Raw genomic sequence first — 25,754 nt, 5'->3', positions numbered from 1 at the left:
TTTAAACATTGTGTGTGTATTTTTAACAGGAAATCTACTGGGGAGCAGGGTTGTATCTTTAGTAAATCTAATACTATGGCTTTATGTGGCCCCAAACACGTAAGAACATCAGTGCATCCACTTTCCATCCAGTGAGTATTGACTGAGCACCTTTGTGTTGCTGCATGGAAACACTGGGAATACAGCAGTGAACGGAAAGAGAACATTCTTGAGTCCCAGATCTTGGAGTCTAGGGGAAGAAATTCTTTTTTTTTTTTTTTGCATAAGAGCAGAAGTTTAAAAATAAGATGAACAATGAGGCATATGAGGATAATAAAACTGCCAAAAATAATACAGCATTGTTAACAAACTGAAATTAATTTTCTTAGAAAGTATTGCTATGAAACAAACAGAAAAAAATCCTACCAGAACTAATAAGTGAATTTAACAGAATTAATGGTGACAGGGTCATTGTATGAAAGTTTAATGCATTTCTGTATACCACCAATGACTAATTGGAAAATGTAGTAAAAAAAAAAAAAGAAAAGACAACTTACAGTATAAGGAAAAAAGTCATCCAATATCAAGAAGTAAATCTAATAAAAGACCCATGCACTGTACACTACAAAAACATATTGGAGAAAATTTATGAAGACATAAATTAATAGAAAGGTATAGTTTGTCCGGGCTTCCCATGAATTGAAACGCTTGAGCCCTAAATCAAAGTCTTAAGTGGGTTTAGAGTTTTTGTTTTTTTCAGAATTGACAATTCAGTTTTAAAATTTACATGGAAATGCAAAGAACTCAAAATAGCCAAACAATATTGGAAAAGAACAATGTGGGAAGACTACCTAAATCCAGGGCTTACTGTAGAGTTACAGTGATCAAGGCATGGTATATATTGGTATGAAAAATGTGTAAATTGATCAGTGGCATAAATACAGAATCCAAAAATCAGTCCCCCATAGTACCATGTCAATTTAATGGTGGAAATAAACTTTTTTTTAACAGAATCTCAGATACATTGTTTGAAACTTCAATACAAAAATATTGTGTAATTCTTTGCATGTGACATGCAAAACTAGCTTATGGTGAATAGTTAATATTTGCCTCTGGGGATGGGAGGATAGGTGGATGGTAAAGGCGTACAAGGAGTCTTTCTGGAGTTCTATATCTCGTTCTAAGTAGTGGGTTCATAGATGTTTACAGTTTTTAAAACTCATTGAACGGAACACGTAAGGTCTATATAGCTGGTTGTAAGTTTTACCTCAGTGAAGGATAGAAAAACCTCATGTGTGTGAGCCAGGCAGGTCTCCTAAATAAGGGAAGTAGGCTGTATGTCCAGCAGTGGGACACCACAAGCATGGTGATAGAGTGGTGAGCCTCATCGAAAGTGGTGACCCCTGCTGTCCCAGCCACAGGTCACAGTGCAGGGATTGACCAGGCTTCTAGATGAGCCTGAAGTCTTCATTTTCATGTCAAACCTCTTAATTTTAAAAATGCTGGATGCTGGTTTTTAAACAGTGGGGTATTGCAGTGGGAGAATGTTTACTTATATGAGATAGGGTTAGAAGAAAATAAATGACAATAGTATTATTGAACAGGATTTTTTTTTCTAATTTAAATCTATGCAGATTTTAGCCCCATCATTCAGTTATGTGCATTTGAACAGCACTTTCCCAGCTCTCCTTGTTGAGTACTTAATATTGTAATATTGCCACTGTGATTAAGGGCAAAATGCTCTCATTTGTTTATCCTTTGTAACAACTGATTTTGAGGAAGATATTGCTTGACACTGATGGAGATGGCATCTAAACTCAGGACTTTTTTACTCTTAAGCATTGTGCTCTGAACCCCTTGAACCCATTTTACTAAGTCACTTGAGTCGTGTCCAACTCTTTGCAACCCTGTGAACTGTAGCCCGCCAGTCTTTTCTGTCCGTGGGATTCTCCAGGCAAGAATACTGGAGTGGGTTTCCATTCCTGCCTCCAGGGCATCTACCTGACCCAGGGATCAAACCTGTGTCCCTTATGTCTCTCCATTGGCAGAAGGGTTCTTTACCACTAGCGCCACCAGTGTGGGTGAACTCTGCAGGCCTTAGAGTCTTGTGTTTTAGGGCATAGGGATCAGTTTTAGATGCTGGGGCTCAGATCCTTCACTCCCAACTGTAAACACTGAAACTTATTCATATAGTTACTGGAAATTCTTTAGTGTTAGCTCTTCATCTTGGAATTATTTAAATTAATGAAGTTGATTCACCAAAATTCACTGTAAGATACTCCTCCTTGCACTTACTCATCTGTTTCACACTGGAGTGTCTTACGTGCCAGGAATGCTGCGAAGTGCTAGAGATAAAGAAATGAATAAGACATAGTCCCTGGGTTCAGAAAATTTTGAAATACTAAAAGATTATATTTAGATTAGAATATTTTATATTATAGCACTGGTTTTCAGACCTGTGAGTATGTAATTAATGTTAGGTTTGCTATTGCACATTTTAGAGATTATCATTGTGATTTACTTAAGAAGGTTCAGCCTTCATCGCTTCTAACATCAAAAGAAACTGAATCTAATGTTTTCATGCCTTTAAGTTATTCATCTTGCAAATATTTACCCAGCAGCTACTTAGCACCAGGACTGTACTGCTTCCAGAGAATATTGTATTAAACAAAGCAAATGTTAGCTTTGCCCTCATGGAATTTACTGTAAGGATAATTTGTTGACTGACCTTGACTTACTCTTTTTCTTAACTCCATGCTGTGCTATCTGCTTCACTTTATTCTCTTTTCTGTTTTATCTGTTAGTATCTCTGGGTATATTCAGTATTATGCCACAGATGCATTGTAGGAATAAAAGAAAAGTAAACCGAGTAAATTGACTGTTGCAAACCAGTAATAAAACTGAGAAATTTCAATCCCTCAATCATAATTTAATTTTAGCCCTCTTTTGTTTCTTCTCAGTAAACCAAATATACAAATATTTGCTATTTTCCATTATTTTAAAGCTAAAAGTACAGATTTTTTTAATCTACTGGTTTATGTATTAAATTTTTACTGCCTAGTTTGAAATCCATTCCTCTCTGCTTGTAAATCATTTTTTTTTTTTAGCATTGCTACTATTCTGGCTTCTGAAATGTTTTAAGTTTGTCACTCCCTTTTTCAAGCGTTTTTGTGGCTTTCTCCTCCAGCCAAGCCCTTAATTCTTCTGTGTGCTAAAGAAAGCCCTTGGTGAAAGATTACCTTGTTAGTAATATTTTACTGTGAGATATAAAAGGTACATTGGTTGTTTCTTTGTATAATTTTATGTATCTTTGCTGTCACAATTAGTTTTTAAACCTGTAAAAAATTGTTACCAGTTCATTTATTTGAAGCTATTCATTTAAAAATGAGCATTTCATCAGAGGTAGGTTTTTGATGAGTAATAAAAATGTTCTTAAAACTATCACCTTTTCTCTTTCCAGTTTTGAGAAATGGTGCTTGGGAAATTGTGCACTGGGAAAAGGTATGCATTGGTTTTTATTTTGTTACAGGAGGAGACATGCATAGAGGTGTACTCTAGTAGATGTAATTTTTATGTATGGTATAACCAAATGTCAAGGATTCCAGTGATGTGAAAGCTGTTTAGTAAGTAATGTATACATACATGGAATCTTCTTCAGTTAGTCATTTCCATTTAATAATTCTGCAATATATTAGAAAGACTATTATCTTAAAGTTATATTTAGAACTTTTTTGTTTCTTTCATAGTATATTTTGAGTACTGTTTTCATAGATTTCATTTAACCATGGACTGTTTTGTGTTGTAATTTTTTTGCTTTAATCATCTACTGTCCAAGTAAAACAAAAATTAGATTCTGATAGTTCACATTTGTATATCTTACTTCAAATTCATTTATTGTGGCTAATCACACTTACACATTGCTAACTCATTTTTTTCTAAGTCTTACTAACTAAATATCATCTTCTTAACTAGCTAAAAATCAGTTCCATAACATCAAGAAGTTAATTTGCTCATAGGACCTCTAACACGACAGTTAATGAGTTGAGTCACAATTTAGCAAGTGTTATCCAAATGTTCATATGCTTTTCAGACCCCAGTTTCAAAAGGTAAGCTATGATTGTTAGTTCTCCTTTAGTTCTGAAAGACCATTTAACCTCCAGTCATCCACAAGTGAATAACCTTCCTAACTTTGTAAGAGACTTTTCGGAGCAAGGCCACTCCACCCAGGGAACTTGTTTTCTGATATTGCTAGGACAACAGATGTGTAACCACACTCAGTTTATTTGCACTCCAGCATTTCCCAGTTAAAGGCCATGCCCTTGATTCTGCCCTGTGACATTCACAGTCACCTTGCATCCTCCCAGGTAACAGGAATCCCTCTGAACTAATTGCATTTTGATTGTAAATCAGTGGCCTGAATAAAGATTGACATCTCCTTTTCTGACTATTTGAAAAGTCTCCCTGTCTTTGGCTTTTGACATGAAAGTAACAAAGAGGAAAATACTTTGTTTTTTCCTTATTTCTGTATCGGTTACCTCTTTTTCAGAGGCACAAGATAGAAAAAATTAAAAAGCTCAATTTACTGTTTCAAAAGAAGTTTCCTTTATGCTCTTGTATAGTACTTATGGATTTAGACACTAGAGAGAAGCCAAGTAGAATGTAGTCAAGTACGATACATTGATTTTTATTATAAATATATTTCATTTACTAGGATTGTCAGGGTAATTAACATAAATGCATATCCAAAGAAATTGATAACAATTTCTTCTTACCTCAAGTGCTTGCTTAGAAAATAAATTAGTTGTAAAGTCAGGAGATAACCATCCACTACCTCACCCTAAAGTTAATTTTAATTCATTTTAATGTTTTAGTCTCCTATTGGGCAGTCATTATTCCAAGACTGAGTGGATTATTTTATCTTTTCCAATTTTTCACAGACAGAAAATTAACTTACCAGCCCATGATTAATAGCATTCTCAGTTGTCTTGGAGTTCAGAGCCACACCTTCCCTGGATATCCCACTTTGAGAAACAGAGGGATAGAATTTAACATGTTGCAAAAAGTCATCCAGCCAAAATGAACTGATATTACTTAATAACTGGAAGTAGACACTTAGTTAACTAGAGTTAATTAAAGTTGGCTCAGTGATGAATTCAAGATAAATATTCAGAAATTGACATGACTTTTTTCAGCAATAACAATTTAGAAAAATACAATGAAAAACGAGATCTCATTCCTAGTGGCATGTGGGATGCTTACAAATAAGCTTGAAATATATATATGACCGCTGTAAAGAAAACCTTGAAACTTTAAATGTTAAAGTTTCACATAAATAGGCAAATGTGTCATATTCCTAGAAAATCAAAGCCCCACTTCTTCAAAAGTAATGATATATCATAACCTCAGGGAAATTATCATTCCTTTTACTCAAGAGTTTACTAAATTATTCATTGTAACTTCAAAAACAAACAGTTGAGAAAATAGAAGACTATTTTGGAAAATTAACAGTGTGTGAGGACTAAATATAAATAAAATGAAAAGTTATTAAAATAGTGTGGATCTGTTGCACATATATACTTTGATGAATAGCATAAAACCAAAAAAAAACAATGCCTTGAACTAAAGCCTATTTAATAAAAAAGGGGGAAAATCACCTATAAAAGGATTATTTAATAAATCATGTCGGGACCACAGATTAGCAGTTTCAAGAATAGTACAATTTATGTCCAAGTCATAGCCTAGGCTAAAATAAATTTCGACTGACTAGAAAAAATCTTAAAATATTGTTTTTGTAAAACATAGAAATAGAATGAAAAATCTTAATATTTGGAGAAGAACAAGATCATCATCTCAAGGATTTATGGAATTTGATTACATAAAATTTGAATCTAGTATGCAACACACAAATAAACCGAGAAATTATGGAAATATTTGCACCAAATATAACAAAAGATTGAAATTGTTGTTATCTAGATAGGAAATAAAAGTTGGCAAAAACTAACAAGAAATATATAATAAGCAACCAGACTCAGTATAATATTCAACCTAATAATACAAGTTGCAAATCTAAACAATATTGAGGTCTCATTTGCTATCAAGGAGAAATTTTTATATTTCAGAATTTTTATGAAGTCTTATTCACATAATATTGTAGATTTAGCAATTTAGGTCTTCATATTGACAACCACAAAAAAAGGGGAAAAAAAAGATTTCTGGGAATTTATCCCAAGAAAATGTTATCATTTAACATTATTTATAATAGCAAAAAGTTAACAATATATGGATATCCAAAAATAGTGAAAGCATTTTATAAATAAATTATGACATTCTATACTCTGGTATATTTTGTGACAAGTAAAAGCTGTAATTTCAAATATTGTGTCAACACACAAAAATTTTATAGCATCACTCAGCAAATACTTATTGAAAATATCTGCTAAGCAGTAGGCTTACAATAGAGTCACTGTGTCATAGAGTAATCAGAGGCGAAAGGAATGGGATGGTGTACACCAAGATGCTGGTGATGCAGAAATGATTTATTGAACACTAAGTGAACTGGTGTGAAAACAGGCTGGCTGTTGTGTTAGCCAGATTGGAAGGCAAGTCTTTTCTTTAGCTTATGTGATATTTTGTGCAATTAAAAATAAAATCAATAAAGCAAAACCAAGAGTCTAATCCATTTGCCAGCGTAATATGATAAACTTTAGTGCAAATGGGCTTTAAGTTCAGGGTTCTTTCTTTCTTGGCCTTTCTGAGTGTGTGGCTGCTGCGGTTGCTTTTTAATGTTTCTCAGAGGACCTACAAATTTGCACAGTGTCCACCCTGTCATTCATAGATGGGCAGATTTCAGCTCTTAAACACTCGCAGTTTATCCCTCCAGTTTTTGTTTGGAAACCTTCTCTTTGTTGCACAAGGTTAAATTGCCAGTATCTGGTTTTCTAAGAAAATATTACAGTCACAAAGCCCTGAAAAAGGTGTTGCATCCCCACTCTTGAAAGTCAACAGCTGTCTTCTTTACTCTCAACCATAGAGATCAGTTCTTAAGGTTAAGATGCAGTTGAGACTGTTCACATGTTTTTGAAATAGTAGCAGGCGGAAAAATTAAGTGAAGAATCTTAGAATCAACATATTTTTCAGACTTTAAAGAAAAGCATGAAGTAGTGGGCCATATGCCCCTGCAAAATCACTCTCTACAGCTGCTTTAATGCCTGAAGTTTCCACCATGAAATCTAGTTCTTTGGATTAAGAATTCATATCTTCAAAAATTCCTTAGTAAAAATATAAATATGCTGGAGCCTGCAATTGAACATATCAGATCTTCAGTTAGTCTATTATAGTCTGATAACCTTTTTCATAATCCTCAATTATAATCTCTAATGTTAATCCCATGAGAAGGCTCAAGGTAGTGGCCAGAAGCCCTAAGTATTTTTTTAAACTTAAGTATTTTGGGGACTAAAACTGTTTTGTCATGATAACTTTCACTAGAACAATGTGATCAAAGAATTTTTGGCATCTTGACTTTCTGTTCTGTCTATTCCTATGCACATACCAGACGGAAAACAGAAATGAATGGCACATTAGGAAAGAGGTGTTTGAGAAAGTGAGCTAAAACCTAGACATCAGAAGGAAGGAAGTCCCTTCACAATGCAGTGAAAACGACCTTAGCATTCACTGAGCCCTTGGTCTTCCTAAACCTTTGGGGTAAGATGCTTACGTGGGGTTAGACCATGTAAGATGCTGATACTTTCTTTTAGTTTTCAGTTTACTAACTATAAGCCTTTCATTGGTCTTACGATGAATGAAGATTTTGGAAAATAGTGCAATTTGGTAGTGTCTAACAGACTTACAAAAATTCCTAACACTGTAGTATAGGCAAATGTGATTCTGACTTTATGAAGAATATAGTTTGATTGAAGAGCAAATGTTAACACACAGGAGATAATTAAGCAGCAGTTAAATGATTACCTGTGTAGAATTTTTTTTTGGTGCTCTGGCTGCAGAGATCTTTGTTCTGTTTATCTTGCTTTTAGTGAGTGCTATCAGAGTACTGTCACAACACATTACTTTAAGGGCCAGTATATACCTATGCATGCTATTTTTTATTTTCCCAGTTTCCCCATTTTTTTAAGGAAGGGGATGCTTGATTCCAAGGTCCCTGACAGTTTGTCAATCTCAGATAGTCCAGATTTCATTTGAAACAAATCTCTTTGGAATCAAGGTATTCAGAGTTCCCCTACCTGGATAACCAGCATACCTACCATAGATGAGAAGGTCTCCTCCAGCCTTCCCTAACTTGTCTCCCCCGCGGTATATACTAGACCACAGTGGGCTGTCTCTTATTGTGATTCCCACTAAGGACATCAGTCTCTCTCCCACACCACCACCTCCCCCCGGCCTGTGCAGAAAAGTATTATTTTGGGATTCAAGGAAAAGTAGAGAGGGGAGAGAACAAAAAGGCTTTAACGCCACCCCCAGCAAGAAAAAGGGCTTTTCTTCTCATGATTAAATAGTAAAACTTTTAGGTTTTCTTGGCTGCTAAGAGTGAGGTCTAATTTCATGGCTATCAGTATAATTTGCTCAACTTGGCCAGCACACCAAGTTGCTACTTAGTTGGAGTTACTCTGTTTGCCAAAAGCTCTGTGACAAACCTACCCTTTAAATTACTTCTAAGTTTCTGGACACAGTATATCTTTAATTTGTCTTCAGATGGTGCTCACACTAATGCTAACAGGTAGTAAAATAAGAAAGAGACTTAAAATGGTTTTTCTTTTTTAATTTAAAATGCAGTGATCATTTCATTATATTTGCTTATGCAAAATCAGACTTTGCAGACAGCTCAATGTGGGTTTGAGTCTAAGCTCTTCCTCTATGATCCTGGGAAATAACTAAAAATCTAAAACTCTTTTTTTCCCTCTCTAAATTGTGAGTTTTAACTAAGATCATCTGAGGAGTAGTGATATATACATACATAGTTTTTCCAGTTATATTGAGATTCCCTTAAACAGGGTAATGATTTCATTTGGAAAATTCCTCCTTTTTATTTTTATGTCATAGGGAGAGAATCATGAGAAGATGAGATGTCAATTAAGTGACCAGAGTGGATGAAATTTATTTTTATTAAGCTATGTTACTTAGGTGGTACAGTACAGATTCCGTATTTGTTTTTTCTTTTTAAAGGATTGTGCCATCCTTGGCCTCACTTCTAGATAATTTTATGCCATTTTGTGAAGATAAGTGGTTCTTGTTTGCCAAAAGCATTTTTTACTGTATTCTCTGCTTAAATACAAATGGGTTGTGTATTTGTAACTATTTTCAATGCAGATAATTAACCAATTCCCAGTTTTCTTTCAGGTAAATGTTGGAGATATAGTTATAATAAAAGGCAAAGAGTATATACCTGCTGACACTGTACTTCTCTCATCAAGGTAGAGATACCTACTGATGCTCAAACAGTGTAGAGGATGGTTTCTCTACCCTGCATTGACCTTGTGATTTCTCCAAGGAAATAAGGAATAAACGAAGAATTTTAAGCCTCTCTAATGATTTTGAACTAAACATTGAAAAGATTGATTGGACTTAAAGGACTCTTTCATGTTTGCCATATAGAATAAGTGATAGGTACTATGCTTTAAAATTCAGAAATTATTATTACAGTTAAGAGTCTACTCTCCCTCTGAATGTGTTCAGACCTGTTTGTATAGACTACTAACTCTTGTAAGATTTCCTATCACTTATTTTATATAATACATGGATTGGGTACTGTTGATTTATCTTGCAATCTTTGTTCATGATAAATTCCTTTATGATGCATCCATGTATCCCTCCAAAGTTTCTTGATCTTTATGGTGCATTGGTACAAGAAAATGGATAAATGATTTCTTTTTTGTCATCATGTCTTTTGAAACATTATACTCTTCCAATAAAAATTAAAGCACTTTTTTCTTTCAAGTTCTTTCTTACTGAGTTTAGATAATTTTTGTTTTGCTCGTATTTAAGATAGTCATAAGTTGGTCATATGGCACTGTTAACCCTTTAAAGAATGTGACTTTCAAATGGCTTTTAGGCTTAAAAACTGTAAAGCTAGTCCTAATATAAATTAAGAAAAATGTTTTTACTATTTTAGAGGTTGTTTATCATCATTTCCTTGGACAGTTTTATTTGTAAAATCCACATATAAATACAGACAGTGTCCTTTTTTCAAAATCTGTTTAATCAGGTCATTATTTAAACTGATTGAATTTATGACAAATTAGGAAAACTTAATTGAGCAATAAGAGTTTTCTAGATATTTATAGAAGTCTACAGGTAGTTGAAGTAACTATAGTAATTTTTTTTTTTTTTTTTTTGTATTTTATATCTGGGAGCTTTTGGTGCCACATACCTATTGGTGTGGTTTGCTTTTTTTTTTTTTTTTCCAGAAAGATTAAAATTAATAGCTTTTAAAATCAACGTGTATGCTTTTAGTTCCCTTTGCTTCTAGCTTTATCAGGGCAAGTTTCTAAAACTGAAGGAGGCTGGTAACAGTCCCTGGAGAATGAGTCAACAGTACACGAACTGTCATTGTCAGTCTTAGTGAGCTTTGCTTAGAAAACAAATCCCAGGGTTCTTATCTTGGCGTGGTGATTTTGAACCAGAAACTTACTGTCTCAAACCTTGACTTCACATCTTTCAAAGTGAGGAAGATGGATTAAATGATCAGACTCTTTAATATTCCCAGATTCCGCTTTCAGTTTAAGCTGATAGTCTTTTAAGAATGGCTAACCAGCAGAATGATGCACACTTGGTGGTACTAAGTAAAAGTTTGATAGATGTAATGAATGATGGACCATCTGAGTGTCATACAACAAAGTTCAAAAGGATCGTGAAGCATTCCAGCACTTTAGGAAACTTCTGATATTTTCCTGATAAAGCTTATTATAGAGACATAACATCATAGAAACCATCATGTGCTGAAACGTTAAGTACGATTTTCATTTTTATATGCTCAGAACTATGAAGATAATTGACTGTGCTACCTCGAGTTTATATTTAATTCTAAGTTGAAAGTTTTTAAAATATTTTTCATCTGTCTCTATCCAATCCAAACTCCTAATAAGCTATATGCTTGTGTTTCTTTAACTTGAGGACATTTTTACAGGGTTTCTTCCCTCAGCACTAAAAGCATTTATTGGTGGCTATCAATATTGGTAGATCAAAATGGTTTCTGTATCTTAATATACATCTACTATGATTAACTTCCTTCAGATGATTACTTCTAAAAAGATTATCTGATTCACTGCTGTTTGTTATTGAATGGAATCAAAGTAAAGTATAAAGCTTGTGCTATTAAATATTTTTACCTAGTAACAAAATACCACCTTTCTAGGGGGGTTTATTGCTTTTTAAATCTTTTTTCCTCAAACTGTTTTTGCATTACTTGGCTCTTGTGAACCTACATTAGCCTCAATAAGTAGGTAGCTTTGGCCACCATTAACAGAAAGATGAATTTTGACTTTGTCTTGTTTTCAGTCATTTCGCTTCATCCACTGACTGGGTCAGGGTTGGAATACCTAACTCCTAATCTAGCATCTCATTATACTACCCTGTCCCCTATCAAAATAAGGACATACTGGTTTTCATCAGCAAGTGAGCACCATTTAGCAAAAAGCAAAACAAGAGCTTGTAATATTCTAATTTCTAAATTTTTAATTTAGTACTAATATTATTAGTACATCTTCTTAGAGGCAATTTGAAATTAAAGTATGAACATGGTTGAAAGTTCCTGTGTTTCATTGATTTTCATTTTGAAATGAAGAAACTGAAATTTTAGCATATAACAAAAACACATACATGGGTTCACAAAGTATAAAATACATTAAAATAAACCAAGCTATTAATCCAAATTCTGACAGATTCTTGCCATATCAATTTCATACCTTCTCTGAAAAATTTCTCCTAGATTCGAAGACTTGTTCTCCCAAACTGTTCATTACCAAAACGTTATTAGTAAATAATTCAAAAGTCTACAATTATAACTTCCCAGATCCATGCCTTTGTAGGTTTACATTAAATATATTAAGCTGTTTATGCAATTAACCTTTAAAATGTTTTGGAATCGGAACATTTTAATGAAGATTTTTTTAGTATGTGTGTAGGGGGAGAGATAGTACAGTATGCTTTGTTTTTCAAAAGCCTAAAAGTAGTTTTCACCATTATTTCTTTTCTTCTTGAATAGGAGTGGATATACAATAGATGGCAAGAGAGTGAGGAATTGAAGAAAGGAAAATCTATTAGATAAAGTAGCTCTGTATATAAAAACATGTTTTTATTTAGTTTGCTCAGATATGCTTATGAGTAAAATTTTAGATATCAAAAGTTTCTGTATTAAAAATTGAAAATTGGGCATACAAGCAAATAAGTGATTCTGAAATATTCCATTTTCTTGTGCCTTTCGACCTGATCAAAATAAGTTTTGAAAAAATTGGCATTAGACATTTTTATTAACATGTATTATTTTCTATAATAATTTCAAACTTTCTGTCTCTTTTGTCCATTTGTTTGTTTTTTTTTCCCCCCTCTGTTATTCATTTTTTTGTTTTAATTATTTTAAACTGGGACCTGTAGGTGGCAGTAGGGGAGATAGTGAAAGTGACCAATGGGGAGCATCTCCCAGCAGATCTCATCAGCCTGTCCTCAAGGTTAGAACCACTGAGTTGTACAGGATGTGTGTACGTGGATCCTCACCCTTCACCAGAAAGCAGCTTGCACCCAAAGATGGTTGAGCTTTGTATCTCTTCCTTGAAAACACAAACATTTTATACTTCTTGGTGATGGATATTTCACAGATGTTTCAAAGTCCTTTTATGAATACATTGTTGAATGATGTTCATCCCTCCAGTGGGCAAATTCAGCTCCTGTTGTTATCAACAGGAGTCGGAGTCCATGAGGCATGCCACTAAAGGTAGATTTTAATCTCCTATGCATCATTACTATATATTCATTTTAACAACTGGCCCAAATACTAAGGCTTCATTTAGTAGCTCTCCAGGATACTGTTCTGAACAATGTTAAGATTTACATGAAAAACTGTTATTGAGAAATTTTTATAATTTTAAACATTTGTCATATATTTGAGATTTTCTACAAGTTCATTAGAATCCCATAGCAGTTGTGGCTATAATTTGGGCTTATAGGGCTTACAGAGGACCCCCTGCACAAAGCTGGATGTTGTACAGTTGATACTGCATGCTTTGGGATCAGTATTTATCCCACTTGTAACTCGTGACAAAGTGCACGTTACTCTGATCAACTTCAGCTGTCTACTAGTGTCTGTATTGTGATAAGCATCTTGTTTCATCTTTCCACTTACTAATCTAAAAGCCTGCTTTGCCTTTTGGTAGTCTGTGTTTTGAGTGTCATCATAATCTGCTGAAATAATAATTATCTAGCATGATTCCTTATCTGACACTTCTTGCTGCCTTTTCATAACATTGTCAAGAACTCCTGCAAAAACAGTAGTTTTAAGAGATTAAGAATGTTCTGAATTTGAATATATATTTTATTTACCCCATTTCACAGAGAAACCAGCCATTTAACTTTCTAACTTGCTTGCCATTTAAGGTTCTAGAAAAGTGGTTTCATGGGAGGAAAAAAAAGATAGACCATTATTCTCATTTGATGTGAGAATGGCCTTGGCTATATTGATCAATAGAAATTTAATGCTTTTCACTGTTAAAATATGGAATTGGCAATGGTCATTTAGCATTTGTCATCCTTCTGTATTATCAGAAGATATGTTTTATAAAATTTTATAAACCATTTTTATTTTGAATGTATACCTAAGTAAATTACAAATTGGGAGCAAGTGATAGAACTAAATTACTATTGTGACAGTCATAAAAAATAAAACCTTAATTGATAAAGTTAAAATATAGATATTGAAAAACTTATCCAGTTGGGAAAAAAAGTATCAGCTTTATGGAAGAAGAAAAAAAAAAGCCCGTAGAGAAATTAAAGGACTTGTGAGTTTACTTTAAAATGAATCTGTAAAATATTTGATTAATGACCACAAATTTCAGTACTTTTCACAAGTCTTCAAGCCGTAAAACTAAGCAGTGTGCTCATGTCTGAAACTCAGAATCTTCTGCTTTACACATGTACAAATTGGAAGTTGATTAGAAAATTCCAGGTGTTTGTGACTTAGAAATTTCTGTGAGTATACATACTTATCAGAAATTACATTCATAGTTACTATATGATGTTAACTGATTGGCTTTTCATATAAGCAAGTGCTGTTAAGATTGATTTAACTTCAAAATGCTTTTCCTTATAGTTGAGGATCAGATTATATAATGGGGCTGCAGACTCACCTGCTGTAGTTGCTGAGCAAGTAAGATTAGCACATGAAGGGGCAGATGTCAGGACGTTCAGGGGCGTGTACCTGTGACAACACTAGAGAACAGGGGCCCCTAACACCAGCCGCTGCAACTAGACTATGTGGGGACCCGTAGCGTGAACCTTCTAGGTTCAGGTCATGGCCAGGTTGGCTGATTTTTTGCTGCCTCACTAGTCTCTGAAGCAACTCTAAGAAATAGAACAGAAAAAATAAGGGAAAGAAAGTGTATATCTACTTTCATTGTAAAATATGTTCATACAGTTTTTTAAAGTAGCCTTAAAATTTGAAGATATGGTCCACATAAGCCTATTCATCTTTTCTAAAGATGCAGTATAATACAATCTAAACATGCAAATGCAAGTTTATAGAAGCAACAATCTGGAATTTCCTAATCCATCTCTTAATTTACATGTGGGCTATGAGCATGAAATCTCACTTGGTATTTTTGAGCTAAAGATATGACACAAAGCTGCTTTACATTTCAGATACAGTCTGTGTTGTGTCTATATGAGGAAAGATTTAAGTATAGTGCAACAAATCTAATTGTTTATATGATCTTGAAGGTCAGTACTGATTGTTGTCAGGATATTGCTTTGGGGTCCTCTGGCTGAACATCTGATCCATGGGTTGTCATGCATGGGTTCTGCCTCGCAGCATTTTGTGGTTAGAATGAAAGACATCAGGAGACTAGGTAACTAAACCTTTGTTTAGAATGAAAGGCTTCAGTGAGTCTAAGCATTTTAAATAAGTTATTATTATGGTTTCCTTCCCCAACTAACTCTTTGTGCTTTTCCATTAAAAAAACAAAAAACAAACAGTGAGCCCCAGGCCATGTGCTACATTGAAACATCCAACTTAGATGGTGAAACAAACCTGAAAATTAGACAGGTAAGAGCAAATATAGGTTTATGGAATTATTACTGTTCTCTTACATGGAATTGAGAACATTTTTGGAGAGGAAGAAAACTTTACTCTTCTAGGTTCTTCTGGCTGGTCTAAGAATGAAATTGACATGAGACATATTAACAGGAGAAAAATCAAATTTAATTTCATACATAATGGAATCCCACATACATGAGAGGCTCAACCCTGAGGGTCATTTACAGGATGATAAGAAGAGCAGATGTTTGGTAATTAGATGTGTGTCCTGCCAGATGGATGGGCCCACTTTAAGTAAAGTTTATCTCTGGCAATAACTCTTCTCTGGGAAAAACCCATAATTTAAGTTCTTCTGGATAGTTAAGGGAGGGACAGTAGTTTCTCTTGAACCCTCAGGATCTCCGCCACCTTTAGCTCAAAATAATTCATGCAAAAGTGAAACATTTTTGAGTTTTGTTCTGAACCCCTATAGCTTTATTTCTTAATATTGTTGTCTCGAGTTGAGGCAGTTCTGTTCACTTGCAAGTCTTTTCTCATTGAGCCTCAATGAAGTGGTTTTATAAACTGTAAGAGTTAAGTATTATGGAAAATTCAGTTTTACTTGCCTAATTAAATATGATTCATCAGATAGGAACGATTTTGTAATATTTTATGTAAAAACCAATACTCTGATGATAATATTAGTAGTTCTAAGTGCTTTTACATGTGTTAGCTTGTTTATTTTTCCCCTTTATCTGGCCCATATTTGGTTTTGCCATATGTAAAAGATTCCTAAAGGCTCCCTAATCTCAGAGAATTGGTTGGATTTCTGTATTTATTTCTCATACCTTTCCTAATAGAAAGTCACTGTAAGGTTTTTAAAGTTTTAAAAGGGACATTAAAGAAAGTATCCTCTTGGGTTCTGGGCAAATGGTGAAAATGATGTGGGAACGCTGGGTTGTGGTCGAGGCAGAGGCTCATCACAGCACCTGAACTTGACCTGCCACGGGAAGTGAAGGCTGCTCAGTGCCCGCCAATGCTTGGTGGACAGAGGGAGAAACTGTTTATGAGTTTTCCTTCTCCATGGACTGAAAGAATAAAAACACAACTACTCTCTTAGCATAGATTCTCGTTGTTTTGCATTCCCTTTATGAGATTCAGCAGACAGATTTAGACTACATAATGCTAAATATCTTATTTTTGTAAGCAAACAGTTCTTTGAAGAGTTTAATTCAAAATATCCTTGCAGACTAGTTTATAATATCTTTAAGATATTTTAGAATTTTCGCAAAATCTGCCCTGTTCCCCTAAATACCTACGTTCAAAAAAAAAAAAAATCTACATGCAAGTTGAGAGGAAGATATCCACTAGTTTTGATCTGACAAAGAGAGGGGGGAATAATTGTTCTAAAATAGTGGGATCTCTAGATTTTAAGATGTGGATAAATTCAGAATTCCCTGCTCCCTGCCACATACAACTTATTTAATATACTCTATGCTAATTTACAAATTTCTAAACAGGGCTTACCAGCAACATCAGATATAAAAGACATTGACAGTTTGATGAGACTCTCTGGCAGAATTGAGTGTGAAAGTCCAAACAGACATCTCTATGATTTTGTTGGAAACATCAGGCTTGATGGACACAGGTATGTAAATTGGTCTTCATGAAAACACACAAGTCACTCTGTTGTAGGGTATTACTGACCTAGGTACATATTTTCTTATTCTCTAAGTTTGACAACTCAAACTCTCTTTCTAAAACATTTTGTATTACTTCTACCCAGAGTTCTTTTGTGAACGTGCTCTTAACCCTGTACACCTCATATAGCTGAAGGCTTCCCAGGGTTCCTGTCAGCCAAGGAGTTGGATATTTTCCTGGCTATGCCAGGCTTCTGGCACGTTGTTCAGTGGTTTCTTCTTTGGCCAGAATACTTATAGACTTGGCTGTCATTCTCTATAACCTGGGTCCCTTCCTGTAATCTCTAATGCCTCAAGGAGTTCAGACTCTGCCCTCAGGGGTTCAGTGTGCTGGATAGGTTCTTGTCTTCTCTGAGTAACTGCATATGCCCTTTTCTAGGCCATTTTATCTGTAGTCACTTTTATACCTGCTTCCTGCCCTTCTCCGTCTCTTTCTTTCCCCTCCTGTTTCCTGCCTCTTCCCTCATCCAGTCACCCTGTATCCAGGAGGCCAGGTCAGTTGCAGATTTTAAGGAGACACAATGGAAAAAGCAGACAAATCTGCCTGACCTTGAGAAACAACTTTCTTGCAGTAAGGGAAGGGCAAAGGAGTTCTTGGGAGGGAATCACTTTTAGTTAATATGGCTGCAGGAAGGCAAATATTGCTTCACTGGAAAGGTAACACTGGGGCAAAGGTGAGTAGGACATAAGGAAGTCAGCACTTGAATATCTGAAGGGAGATGATTCTAGATAGAAGGAATAGAAACTACAAATTATCCTCTGTATGGTTACATCATTGGAAAGAGGGAAAGTACCTGGATTGATTATGGTATGTCATCGATGGCAGTGTGGTTGCAGTGGAATGACTGAGCAAGAGGGTAATAGAAGAACTGAGAGGTAATAGTGGGCCAGGTCATACTAGGCTTTGTATGTCATTGTAAGGGTGTTGTACTGAGTGAAATGGGAAACAGTTGGCATTTTTTGAGGGGCAATATCAGCTGTTTGGTCGTGGACTTAAAAAGTTTGTAATGTCCAAACAGGGATATCAGGAGGCAGTTAAAACACATATGCCTGAAATTTTGGATAGAGTTCCAGATTCATGAGATAAATCTAAGAGTATTTGGCATAGATATTTAAAGCCATGGGATTGGAAGAAATCACTGAGGATGAACGGGTACAGTTAGAAACGTGGGGAGGGCTGTCTTAGGACAGCATTAAGACTGAGAGGAGGGACTGGCAAAACAGACTGTGATCAAACTGGTAGCATAGAAACCAAGAGAGTGAAGAAACCCATCTCAAGGCAGACGGGTGACTGAAGACAGTGAAATCAAGTACAGTGAGTCTGAGAACCTACATCTGGATTTAGCAAGTGAAAATCCTTGAGCTCTGTTAGGACTGGTAGATCCTGATGAGAGTTAGTTTGAGATAATGGAAGGAGTTAAAAAATAAAACAACTTTTTCAAGGAGTTTTGTTACGAAGGGGAGCAAAGAAATGAGGCAGAACTTAGCAGGAAGGGTGGGGTCTCCTCTGCCTCCCTTCTTTTCTAGTAGGCATTTGGAGTGGCCAACTAAATGTAGCTAAATGCTCTAGCTCACCCCGCCAGCCTGAGAGATTATCAGTGCTTTCAGGATTTTGTAGTTCCAGTATTACAGTGTTTGAAATATAAAGGACAATTGAATACCCTGAATAGATCCCCCAGTCTTCCTGTAAGTTTTGAGGTAATTATATATTGTTCTAAATTTTTCACAGAGTGATCTTTCCATGAATATATGGTTATAGACTAATAATAGATTTGGCCGTTTATGCAAGTAAAGTTTCTGTAGTCTGATGTTCCTAACTGGCCAGCTTATCTGTTTCCCAGCAAATTGATGCCAAGCAAATGCATACAGCAAAGGAGAAACTATATGATGGTGCCAAGATTTGGAGTGCAGATAGAATTTATATAATATGCTTCAATTTACATGAAATATGGACATAGATTTTCTACATCTTTGTGTTTGTAGCACATTTGACTTTAACAGTAATTACCTAGTGTTCTCAGAGCCCCTTTAGTTTGGAATGAATGTATTTTGATCATATTAAGGATAAAGGTCATTGTCTATTGCTAGGAACTTCAGAATTCCAGCTCTGATGAAAACTAATAACTAATTCTTGTTGAGTCCTTATAATTGAAAAGTGGTTTTTGCTTTTGTAGAGTTTGTCTCTCATTCCAGTCTATACCACAAATGCTGAGCTGACAGTTGCCAGGTCATACCCCTAGATACGTGAGAAACAGTAGCATTTATGTGCCCTAGCGCATAATCCAGCAGCTTCCCAAGAGCTTCATGGAGACCTGCCTGAAGGGCCCTCCCACCTCTGAAGTGCACCCCAACCTTTGAAATGGGTCTGAAAGCCATGTTGTTTTGCATAAGGAATGAGAGTTATAGTTGCTGTGTTCTTTTCTTAAGTTGGAATACAAATTCCTAAGGATGTGCTCACTTAAATAGATGGCTTCAGGGGCTGTTATTACCCACCCATCTGGGTTGATTTCAACTGAGCCAGTGACATTTGTGTAGGTCCCAGCCCCAAACTACAACTGGATCCCCTACAGGATTATAAAATCTCACCAGAAATGAAAGCTTCAGTCTCACTTTGCTTCTCTGACAAACAAATTCTTTGTTTCTGGAGATTTTTCTTGGGGAAATGGCTTCCTTTTTTTTCTGGAAGTCTTTTTTAATGAATTATTCATTATATTTGACCTTTTTAAATTTTTTTTAATCAGTAAAATGAAGAAAAATAACAGGAATCTTTGAATCATTAAATTTTATGCAGTACATTTCCATTGAGAATCCCACTGTATTTGTGATAGCTTGTATCCTTGTGATAGCTCTGTGAGAGGTTGTATTGATTAACCCACAACTTACCATAGTAGGTACCTTGCAAAAAATCCTCAAAAGACCCAGCTTGACCCTTATTCACAAAAAAATGTGGCTTAAGTCCTATGGAATGAAGACTCTCAATTTGCTGTCGTTTCAAAGGAGTGTTTAAAACTTTCAGATGCTACCATTTATTGAAAATGTGTTCATAGTTCTCAGAAGACTGATCTTCAAATACAGTAAATGAATGGTCTAGAGATTTTAATACACACTTCATCTCTGGATGAGGGGGTGTGGATGGCAATACAAAGTATCTGATGAGATCCATGCATTTTCTTACCTTGTGTATTTTTTTTGTACCTTTATTTTGCACAAAGCCAATTTTAACTTGAAGGAAGGTGAGGGAACGGAAACAGATCCCCTAATCTTGCCACTCCTAAATATCTCAGAAACCTAAATGGACTTGCTAAATCAGGAAAAGTCTTCAACAGGCTTGAGAATGAGCCTCTGAACTCCATACAGAAAATGATTCTTATTGGTAGAAAAATTACTTCTGTTCTAAAAATAAAGTAAGAATGAAAAGGGTTATTGTCATAACAGAAACTTTCTTGGAACTATATAGTGGCTGTAGAGTTCTTAAGCATTTTGGGAAATGTCATTTCTAATGTCAACATAATCTGTCATAGCACGGTTCCCCTGGGAGCAGACCAGATTCTTCTGCGAGGTGCTCAATTGAGAAATACACAGTGGGTTCATGGAATAGTTGTCTACACTGGACATGACACCAAGCTAATGCAGGTGAGGTTTTTATCTATGAAAAGCTTAAGGACCTAGGTGTTTTCAAAATTACTGTCTGTAGCTTTCCATGCTATAGTCCTAATAAATGTAGTGGACCATCTGTTATCGATACCTGAGCCCTACACTCTGCATCCAGATCTCATTCTTCAATGGGTGGGGCTGTGAAATGGCTTACTCTATGCAAGAAGACTAGAAAGTTCAATGCATGAACACCTAATGATTTTGTATACCAGTCCATTGGCAGCATTTACTAACAATTGCAGTGATTGGCAAAAGTTGTCTGTTTAGTGATGAGTGCTCTGCATTAAAGCGTTTATCTTACAATTTTATTACAATGATCAAATTTTAGAATTTATTTTTTAAAATAGAATTGAAAGAAAAACTTATGAGTCAGATGTTGACTATTTTTTCACAGCATTTTTATGTGAAACCATTTTTAATCAGCTTTAATCCTGGCACTTATAATGTTTACACAGGACTGTGGGTGCTCCTTCTCTACATTAAGACAGCATGAGTGTTCAGTAGTTACATGGGTGTGGAAAATTCATTCTTAAGATACTAAATGAAAATCTGCTTCCTTGTAAAGGCACAAAGATGTTATCCACAGGCAAGCCAGGACTGCTGTTAATGATTCTTGATAGCCAGCACTACTTAGATTACTGCTGTGCTAAGTAAAACAATTACTAAATGCCATCAAAAAACCTGGACACCAGAGTGTCTCCATAGTTTGGAATTTCCGCATCTCTGGCTATGGTTCATAGGTCCCCTTCTCTGCCTCTCTCTGGGAGCTGAAATGCTAGATGTCTTCGTCTACCCTGTTGGCTTAGGTAGTCAAGTGATGCGTTGTTGCATCTTACCTGCTACAATGCAAAAGCTATGTCTTCACAAGGCATGCTATTCCTTCTCCTCTTTCTTGTTTTATGTCATAGAAAAAGGACTGCATGATGTAGTATAGGAAAAGAGGTGGTTAACTTTTGACAGCTGATTACATCTGATTGTTTTCCGTATAAATCTCATGTGTTGAACCGTAGGTGCATTTTGAGCTGTGACTTTGTCATGCTCACCAAAATACTAGATACACGTTACTAGGTTCTTTGTACACATTCATTACTACTCATCTTTGTTTTCTTTTTCCAGAATTCAACAAGTCCACCACTTAAACTCTCAAATGTCGAAAGGATTACAAATGTACAAATTTTGATTTTATTTTGTATCTTGATTGCCATGTCTCTTGTCTGTTCTGTGGGCTCAGCCATTTGGAATCGAAGGCATTCTGGAAAGGACTGGTATCTCAATCTAAACTGTGAGCACTGAAGTGTTTATTGTACTTATTTTTTCTTTCATGAAAACATGTGTTTGTCTCACAACTGATATTGGAATTTTCTGCTTCTAAAAAGAAAACTTTGTTGCCAAGATAACTGGACATTTAATCTTTATTTTTCAGTGCACTTTCCAGTAAAAGTTAAGTGAAATGTTACAATCTCTAAAATTTCATAATCCTTATTATTAATGTTATTTTAAATTTATTGATTTCTTTTATTTTTAAGACAAATGGTTATATAGCTATCTGGTAAAGAAAGTAGATTGATGAATCTATTTAAATCATCAAAAAGTATTTTACATGTTTTTAAATGTTTAATGTGCTTTCATTTGAACTCATAATTGCAGTGAGTTCTGTGTTGATAATCATCTTTTTTTAGGGAAAATACTATTAAATAGTTTCCTTTTCTAGCATTTATCTTTTTACTGAATATTTCTGGGAAATAAGTTTACATTTCCTTTTGGTGAGCACTTAACCAATAAATACTTAATTTCCGAGACTGTGTAAACAGATTCGAGTAAAATTTTATGTCAAAAGAGATTTTTTCTGTTTTTTTTCTTTATTATATTGATTTAGCCTTGTAGTTATTTCAAGGGTCTTGATTTTTAATGTCATTGGTTTGCTATTTCAACATTAGAACTGCTAAGACTACCATCATTTTGTTTCTTCATATACTTTACAATTTATCTGGGATAACTGTTTTATTTACATTATTAAAGAATAAGAATATAATTTACCTAGGGTTCAGACCTACACTGTTTTTGCTATTTGGGTTGGTTTTGCTGCTGTTATTTTGTTTGTTTGCTTTTAAGACATCTTTCAAGTTAGAAATGCTTTTCAAAAATTTGTTCTACCCAGTTGAGATTCTACCTCAACTAAAATCCCTAAATTTCTACGTCCCTAATACCTCTAAACTTCATGTTTGGAATGAGTTTGAAATATTTGGTAGTACTTTCTCTTTTTAGTACCATTATGCAGTTCTTAATAGGGTTCACAACATCTTGAATATAAATAATGCTATTCCATCTTGAAGACTGTATTTGATAATACAAATATGTTATCAGTATGGCATCCCTCTCCAACTTTCTAGATATATAATATGAAAAATTCTTATTATGCTAAAATTCTGGTTAATACAAATAAAATATAAAACTGTAAATGACCTTTTTTCTACCTCCCCCAATAGACGGTGGTGCTAATAATTTTGGACTGAATTTCTTGACCTTCATCATCCTTTTCAATAACCTCATTCCTATCAGCTTGCTGGTGACATTAGAAGTGGTGAAATTTACCCAGGCATACTTCATAAATTGGGTAAATATTAATTACTATTGTTCTTCGTTATGCTCAACGTATATTTTTATCTTTTCTTTCTTGATAGGATCTTTTGATCTTTCAGAAAAAATATCTTAATTATACCTTCTTTTTATTGACTACATTTCAAAATATTTTTAAGCCTAATTATAATCTAACAATAACAAATTTTGTTTGATGTGTGAAAATTGTAACAAAAATCTCTCATTTCAGAATTACACAAGTTTACAGACCAGACATGCTCAGGAAAATAGATCTGTGGTTGAGAAAACCCATAGGGTTTAGAGTTAAAACACTAGATTTTAGTTCTAATTCTGTAATACACTAGCTGTATGAACTTTGCCAAGCTGCTTGACCTCTTTGAGACTTGTTTTCTTGGCCAATCACATGGGAACAGTAAAACAAGCTTTACTTGCATCTCACAATATTTATATAGATCAAGGGACTCTTGTCACATAGCAGACAACATTATTATAAACAATTGAGCACTACAGAAAAAATGTTGTTACTAACTTCTCACAGCAACCAGGTTGTGTATCATGTTTTAATTCATCTTTGTAGTTTATTTTTCCACACTATAAACAGTTTCAGCTGTGCTTGAATTTGTATTCTTAATTTTTTTTCTTATTTTTTTCTAATCTTAGAGAAGTGTTCTGGGCATCTGTTTCCTAAGTATTTTGTTTATGAAATGTTACTCTTCTTCAACTAAAGTTCAGTTATTTTCACCAAAGTTAATATTAATAAATTTGTGTAACTTAAGCCTTTAAACATAATCTACCAGAAAGTATAATTTTTTATTCTGAGAAATTTTAGTGTCTTGATTTTTCAATCATTTGAAAGTCTTTCAATATGAACAATATTAGGATTTTTAAAATATGCTACTTTTGCAACAGTTCATTGTCTTTCCAATGGTGAATGATCCACTTCAACCTTTCATCTCTAATTCATTGGTAAAAGATCAGCTTAATTTAGAAATCTGAAGTGAGTTGGAGGCATAGCTCAATTTGTTGCTGAAAAAATTATACAATAAAATTTGTATAAGTACAATTAAAACTTATTGAAGGTCTTCCACATATAGAAACAATTAAGTAGCTCATTATGAAAATCAAATAACTAGTCACTTTTTTAAATTTGGACTTTCAAAAGTAATATTTGTTTCAAATAATTACATAATTTTAGTTTTGAATGAACCTAAAAGGCTTACGTTTTTCAGCTGCTTTTCTGATATACAGAGATTTTTCTTACATTCCTGACAGATATTCTCTTGCCAAGCAGCTTCTTCCTTGGGTGGAAATGAGATGAGTAACTGCCTTCCTTTTCGTCTGGTTCTTCCCAATCGATCTTTTATGAAAATGGCTAATCTCGTTTCTAGATGACAGGCTTACAACATATTTGAACTTGGCTACCATGCCTGTTCTATCATCCCCACCCCCAACTAAAGATTCTCTGTCTCCTTGCAGTTCTTCATTTGACATGATTTCCATCTCAATCCCTGTTGTGGTCACCACTCTCTAAACATTGCCCATATTTGTTTACTATCCTTCTTTAAACGAGGTGCCTATTCCAGAACTGATGTTGATTAGCCTGAAGTACAGGTAGGGAAGATCAGATTTGGTCCTTTCATTTGACATATGAATCAGTAAACCCTGGCTTTGTCAATAAAAACCCTGGCTTGTATATACTTTATTTTCAAGTATATACAGTGTAAGAAGAAACTTGGTTAAGACAGTACATCAAGATGGAATTCCTTTGGTAATTTTTTCAGGGATTTGGAGTCTTAATTATTTGAGCAGTGTTTAGTTACTGTTATTTTAGCTTACATAAAGCATTGTGTCAGACACTAGAGGAGGCACCTTACCTCCATTATCTAATTTAATTCTTATCGTGGGTCGCTTATCTAGGAAATGGTGGAATGATAGTAAGCCAAGATTGCCTGATTCCAGAGACATGCTCTGACTACCATCTGGTCTGCCCTTACTGAGAAATATGGTATTCTGTATTGAGTGTTTTTTTTAGAAAATAATGAAATGGTTAGAGATGGCAAGAGATGAGTGTTACATCCATAGCTCACCAGTTAAATAAAAGTGTATTCAAATCTCTTATTATGAGTTGTATTTGATGATACCTCTCTCTCTGTTTTTAAGGATCTTGACATGCGCTATGAACCCACCGACACTGCTGCTATGGCTCGAACATCTAATCTGAATGAGGAACTTGGCCAGGTAAACTAAATTTCTTACTGGTATGTTGTATTGGAAGTCAGATTTGGTGTAATTTCTGCTGTATGTGACAACTTTAGATGAACTGACAGCTCCTGATTTCCATTTTTTGAATGATTGGCATAAATAAGTGCATGTTAGTACCTAACTGTCAATTTTCATTTTTAGTGAATATTCTGTTCTCAGGATAAGGTATTTCACAGAGAGATGTCCTTTAGTATATAATCTGATTAGTATGTAGAGTATTGGCTGCTTTTGAGTTATAAACTCCCAGTATTAAAATTGTTCATAGCTTTTGATCAGAAAGGAAGGGGGGAAGAAAAGGAAGTTTATCAATGAAGTTGTACAAGTCAAAC

At 34.7% G+C, this 25,754-nt stretch overlaps 1 protein-coding gene across 4 annotated transcripts in view; it reads left to right on the top strand.

Annotated features, from left to right (window-relative positions):
- ATP8A1 (ATPase phospholipid transporting 8A1) overlaps window positions 1–25,754 on the top strand; it is a 230,379-nt gene that overhangs the window by 52,851 nt on the left and 151,774 nt on the right. For 2 of the 4 annotated variants that reach the window (XM_018049410.1, XM_018049412.1), the window contains exons 6-13: window positions 3,440–3,480; window positions 9,331–9,404; window positions 15,172–15,241; window positions 16,732–16,859; window positions 20,433–20,544; window positions 21,682–21,847; window positions 23,052–23,179; window positions 25,324–25,401. In XM_018049410.1, coding sequence (XP_017904899.1) covers window positions 3,440–3,480; window positions 9,331–9,404; window positions 15,172–15,241; window positions 16,732–16,859; window positions 20,433–20,544; window positions 21,682–21,847; window positions 23,052–23,179; window positions 25,324–25,401 — 797 coding nt within the window. Of the gene's footprint in view, window positions 1–3,439; window positions 3,481–9,330; window positions 9,405–12,582; window positions 12,657–15,171; window positions 15,242–16,731; window positions 16,860–20,432; window positions 20,545–21,681; window positions 21,848–23,051; window positions 23,180–25,323; window positions 25,402–25,754 lie in introns of all 4 variants that reach the window. The other 2 variants (XM_018049411.1, XM_018049413.1) reach the window with 2 other exon arrangements.

The sequence above is a fragment of the Capra hircus genome, chromosome 6 (assembly GCF_001704415.2).
Source record: "Capra hircus breed San Clemente chromosome 6, ASM170441v1, whole genome shotgun sequence".
NCBI classification, from domain to species: Eukaryota; Metazoa; Chordata; class Mammalia; order Artiodactyla; family Bovidae; genus Capra; species Capra hircus.
This window is presented reverse-complemented; position numbering and strand designations above follow the sequence as displayed.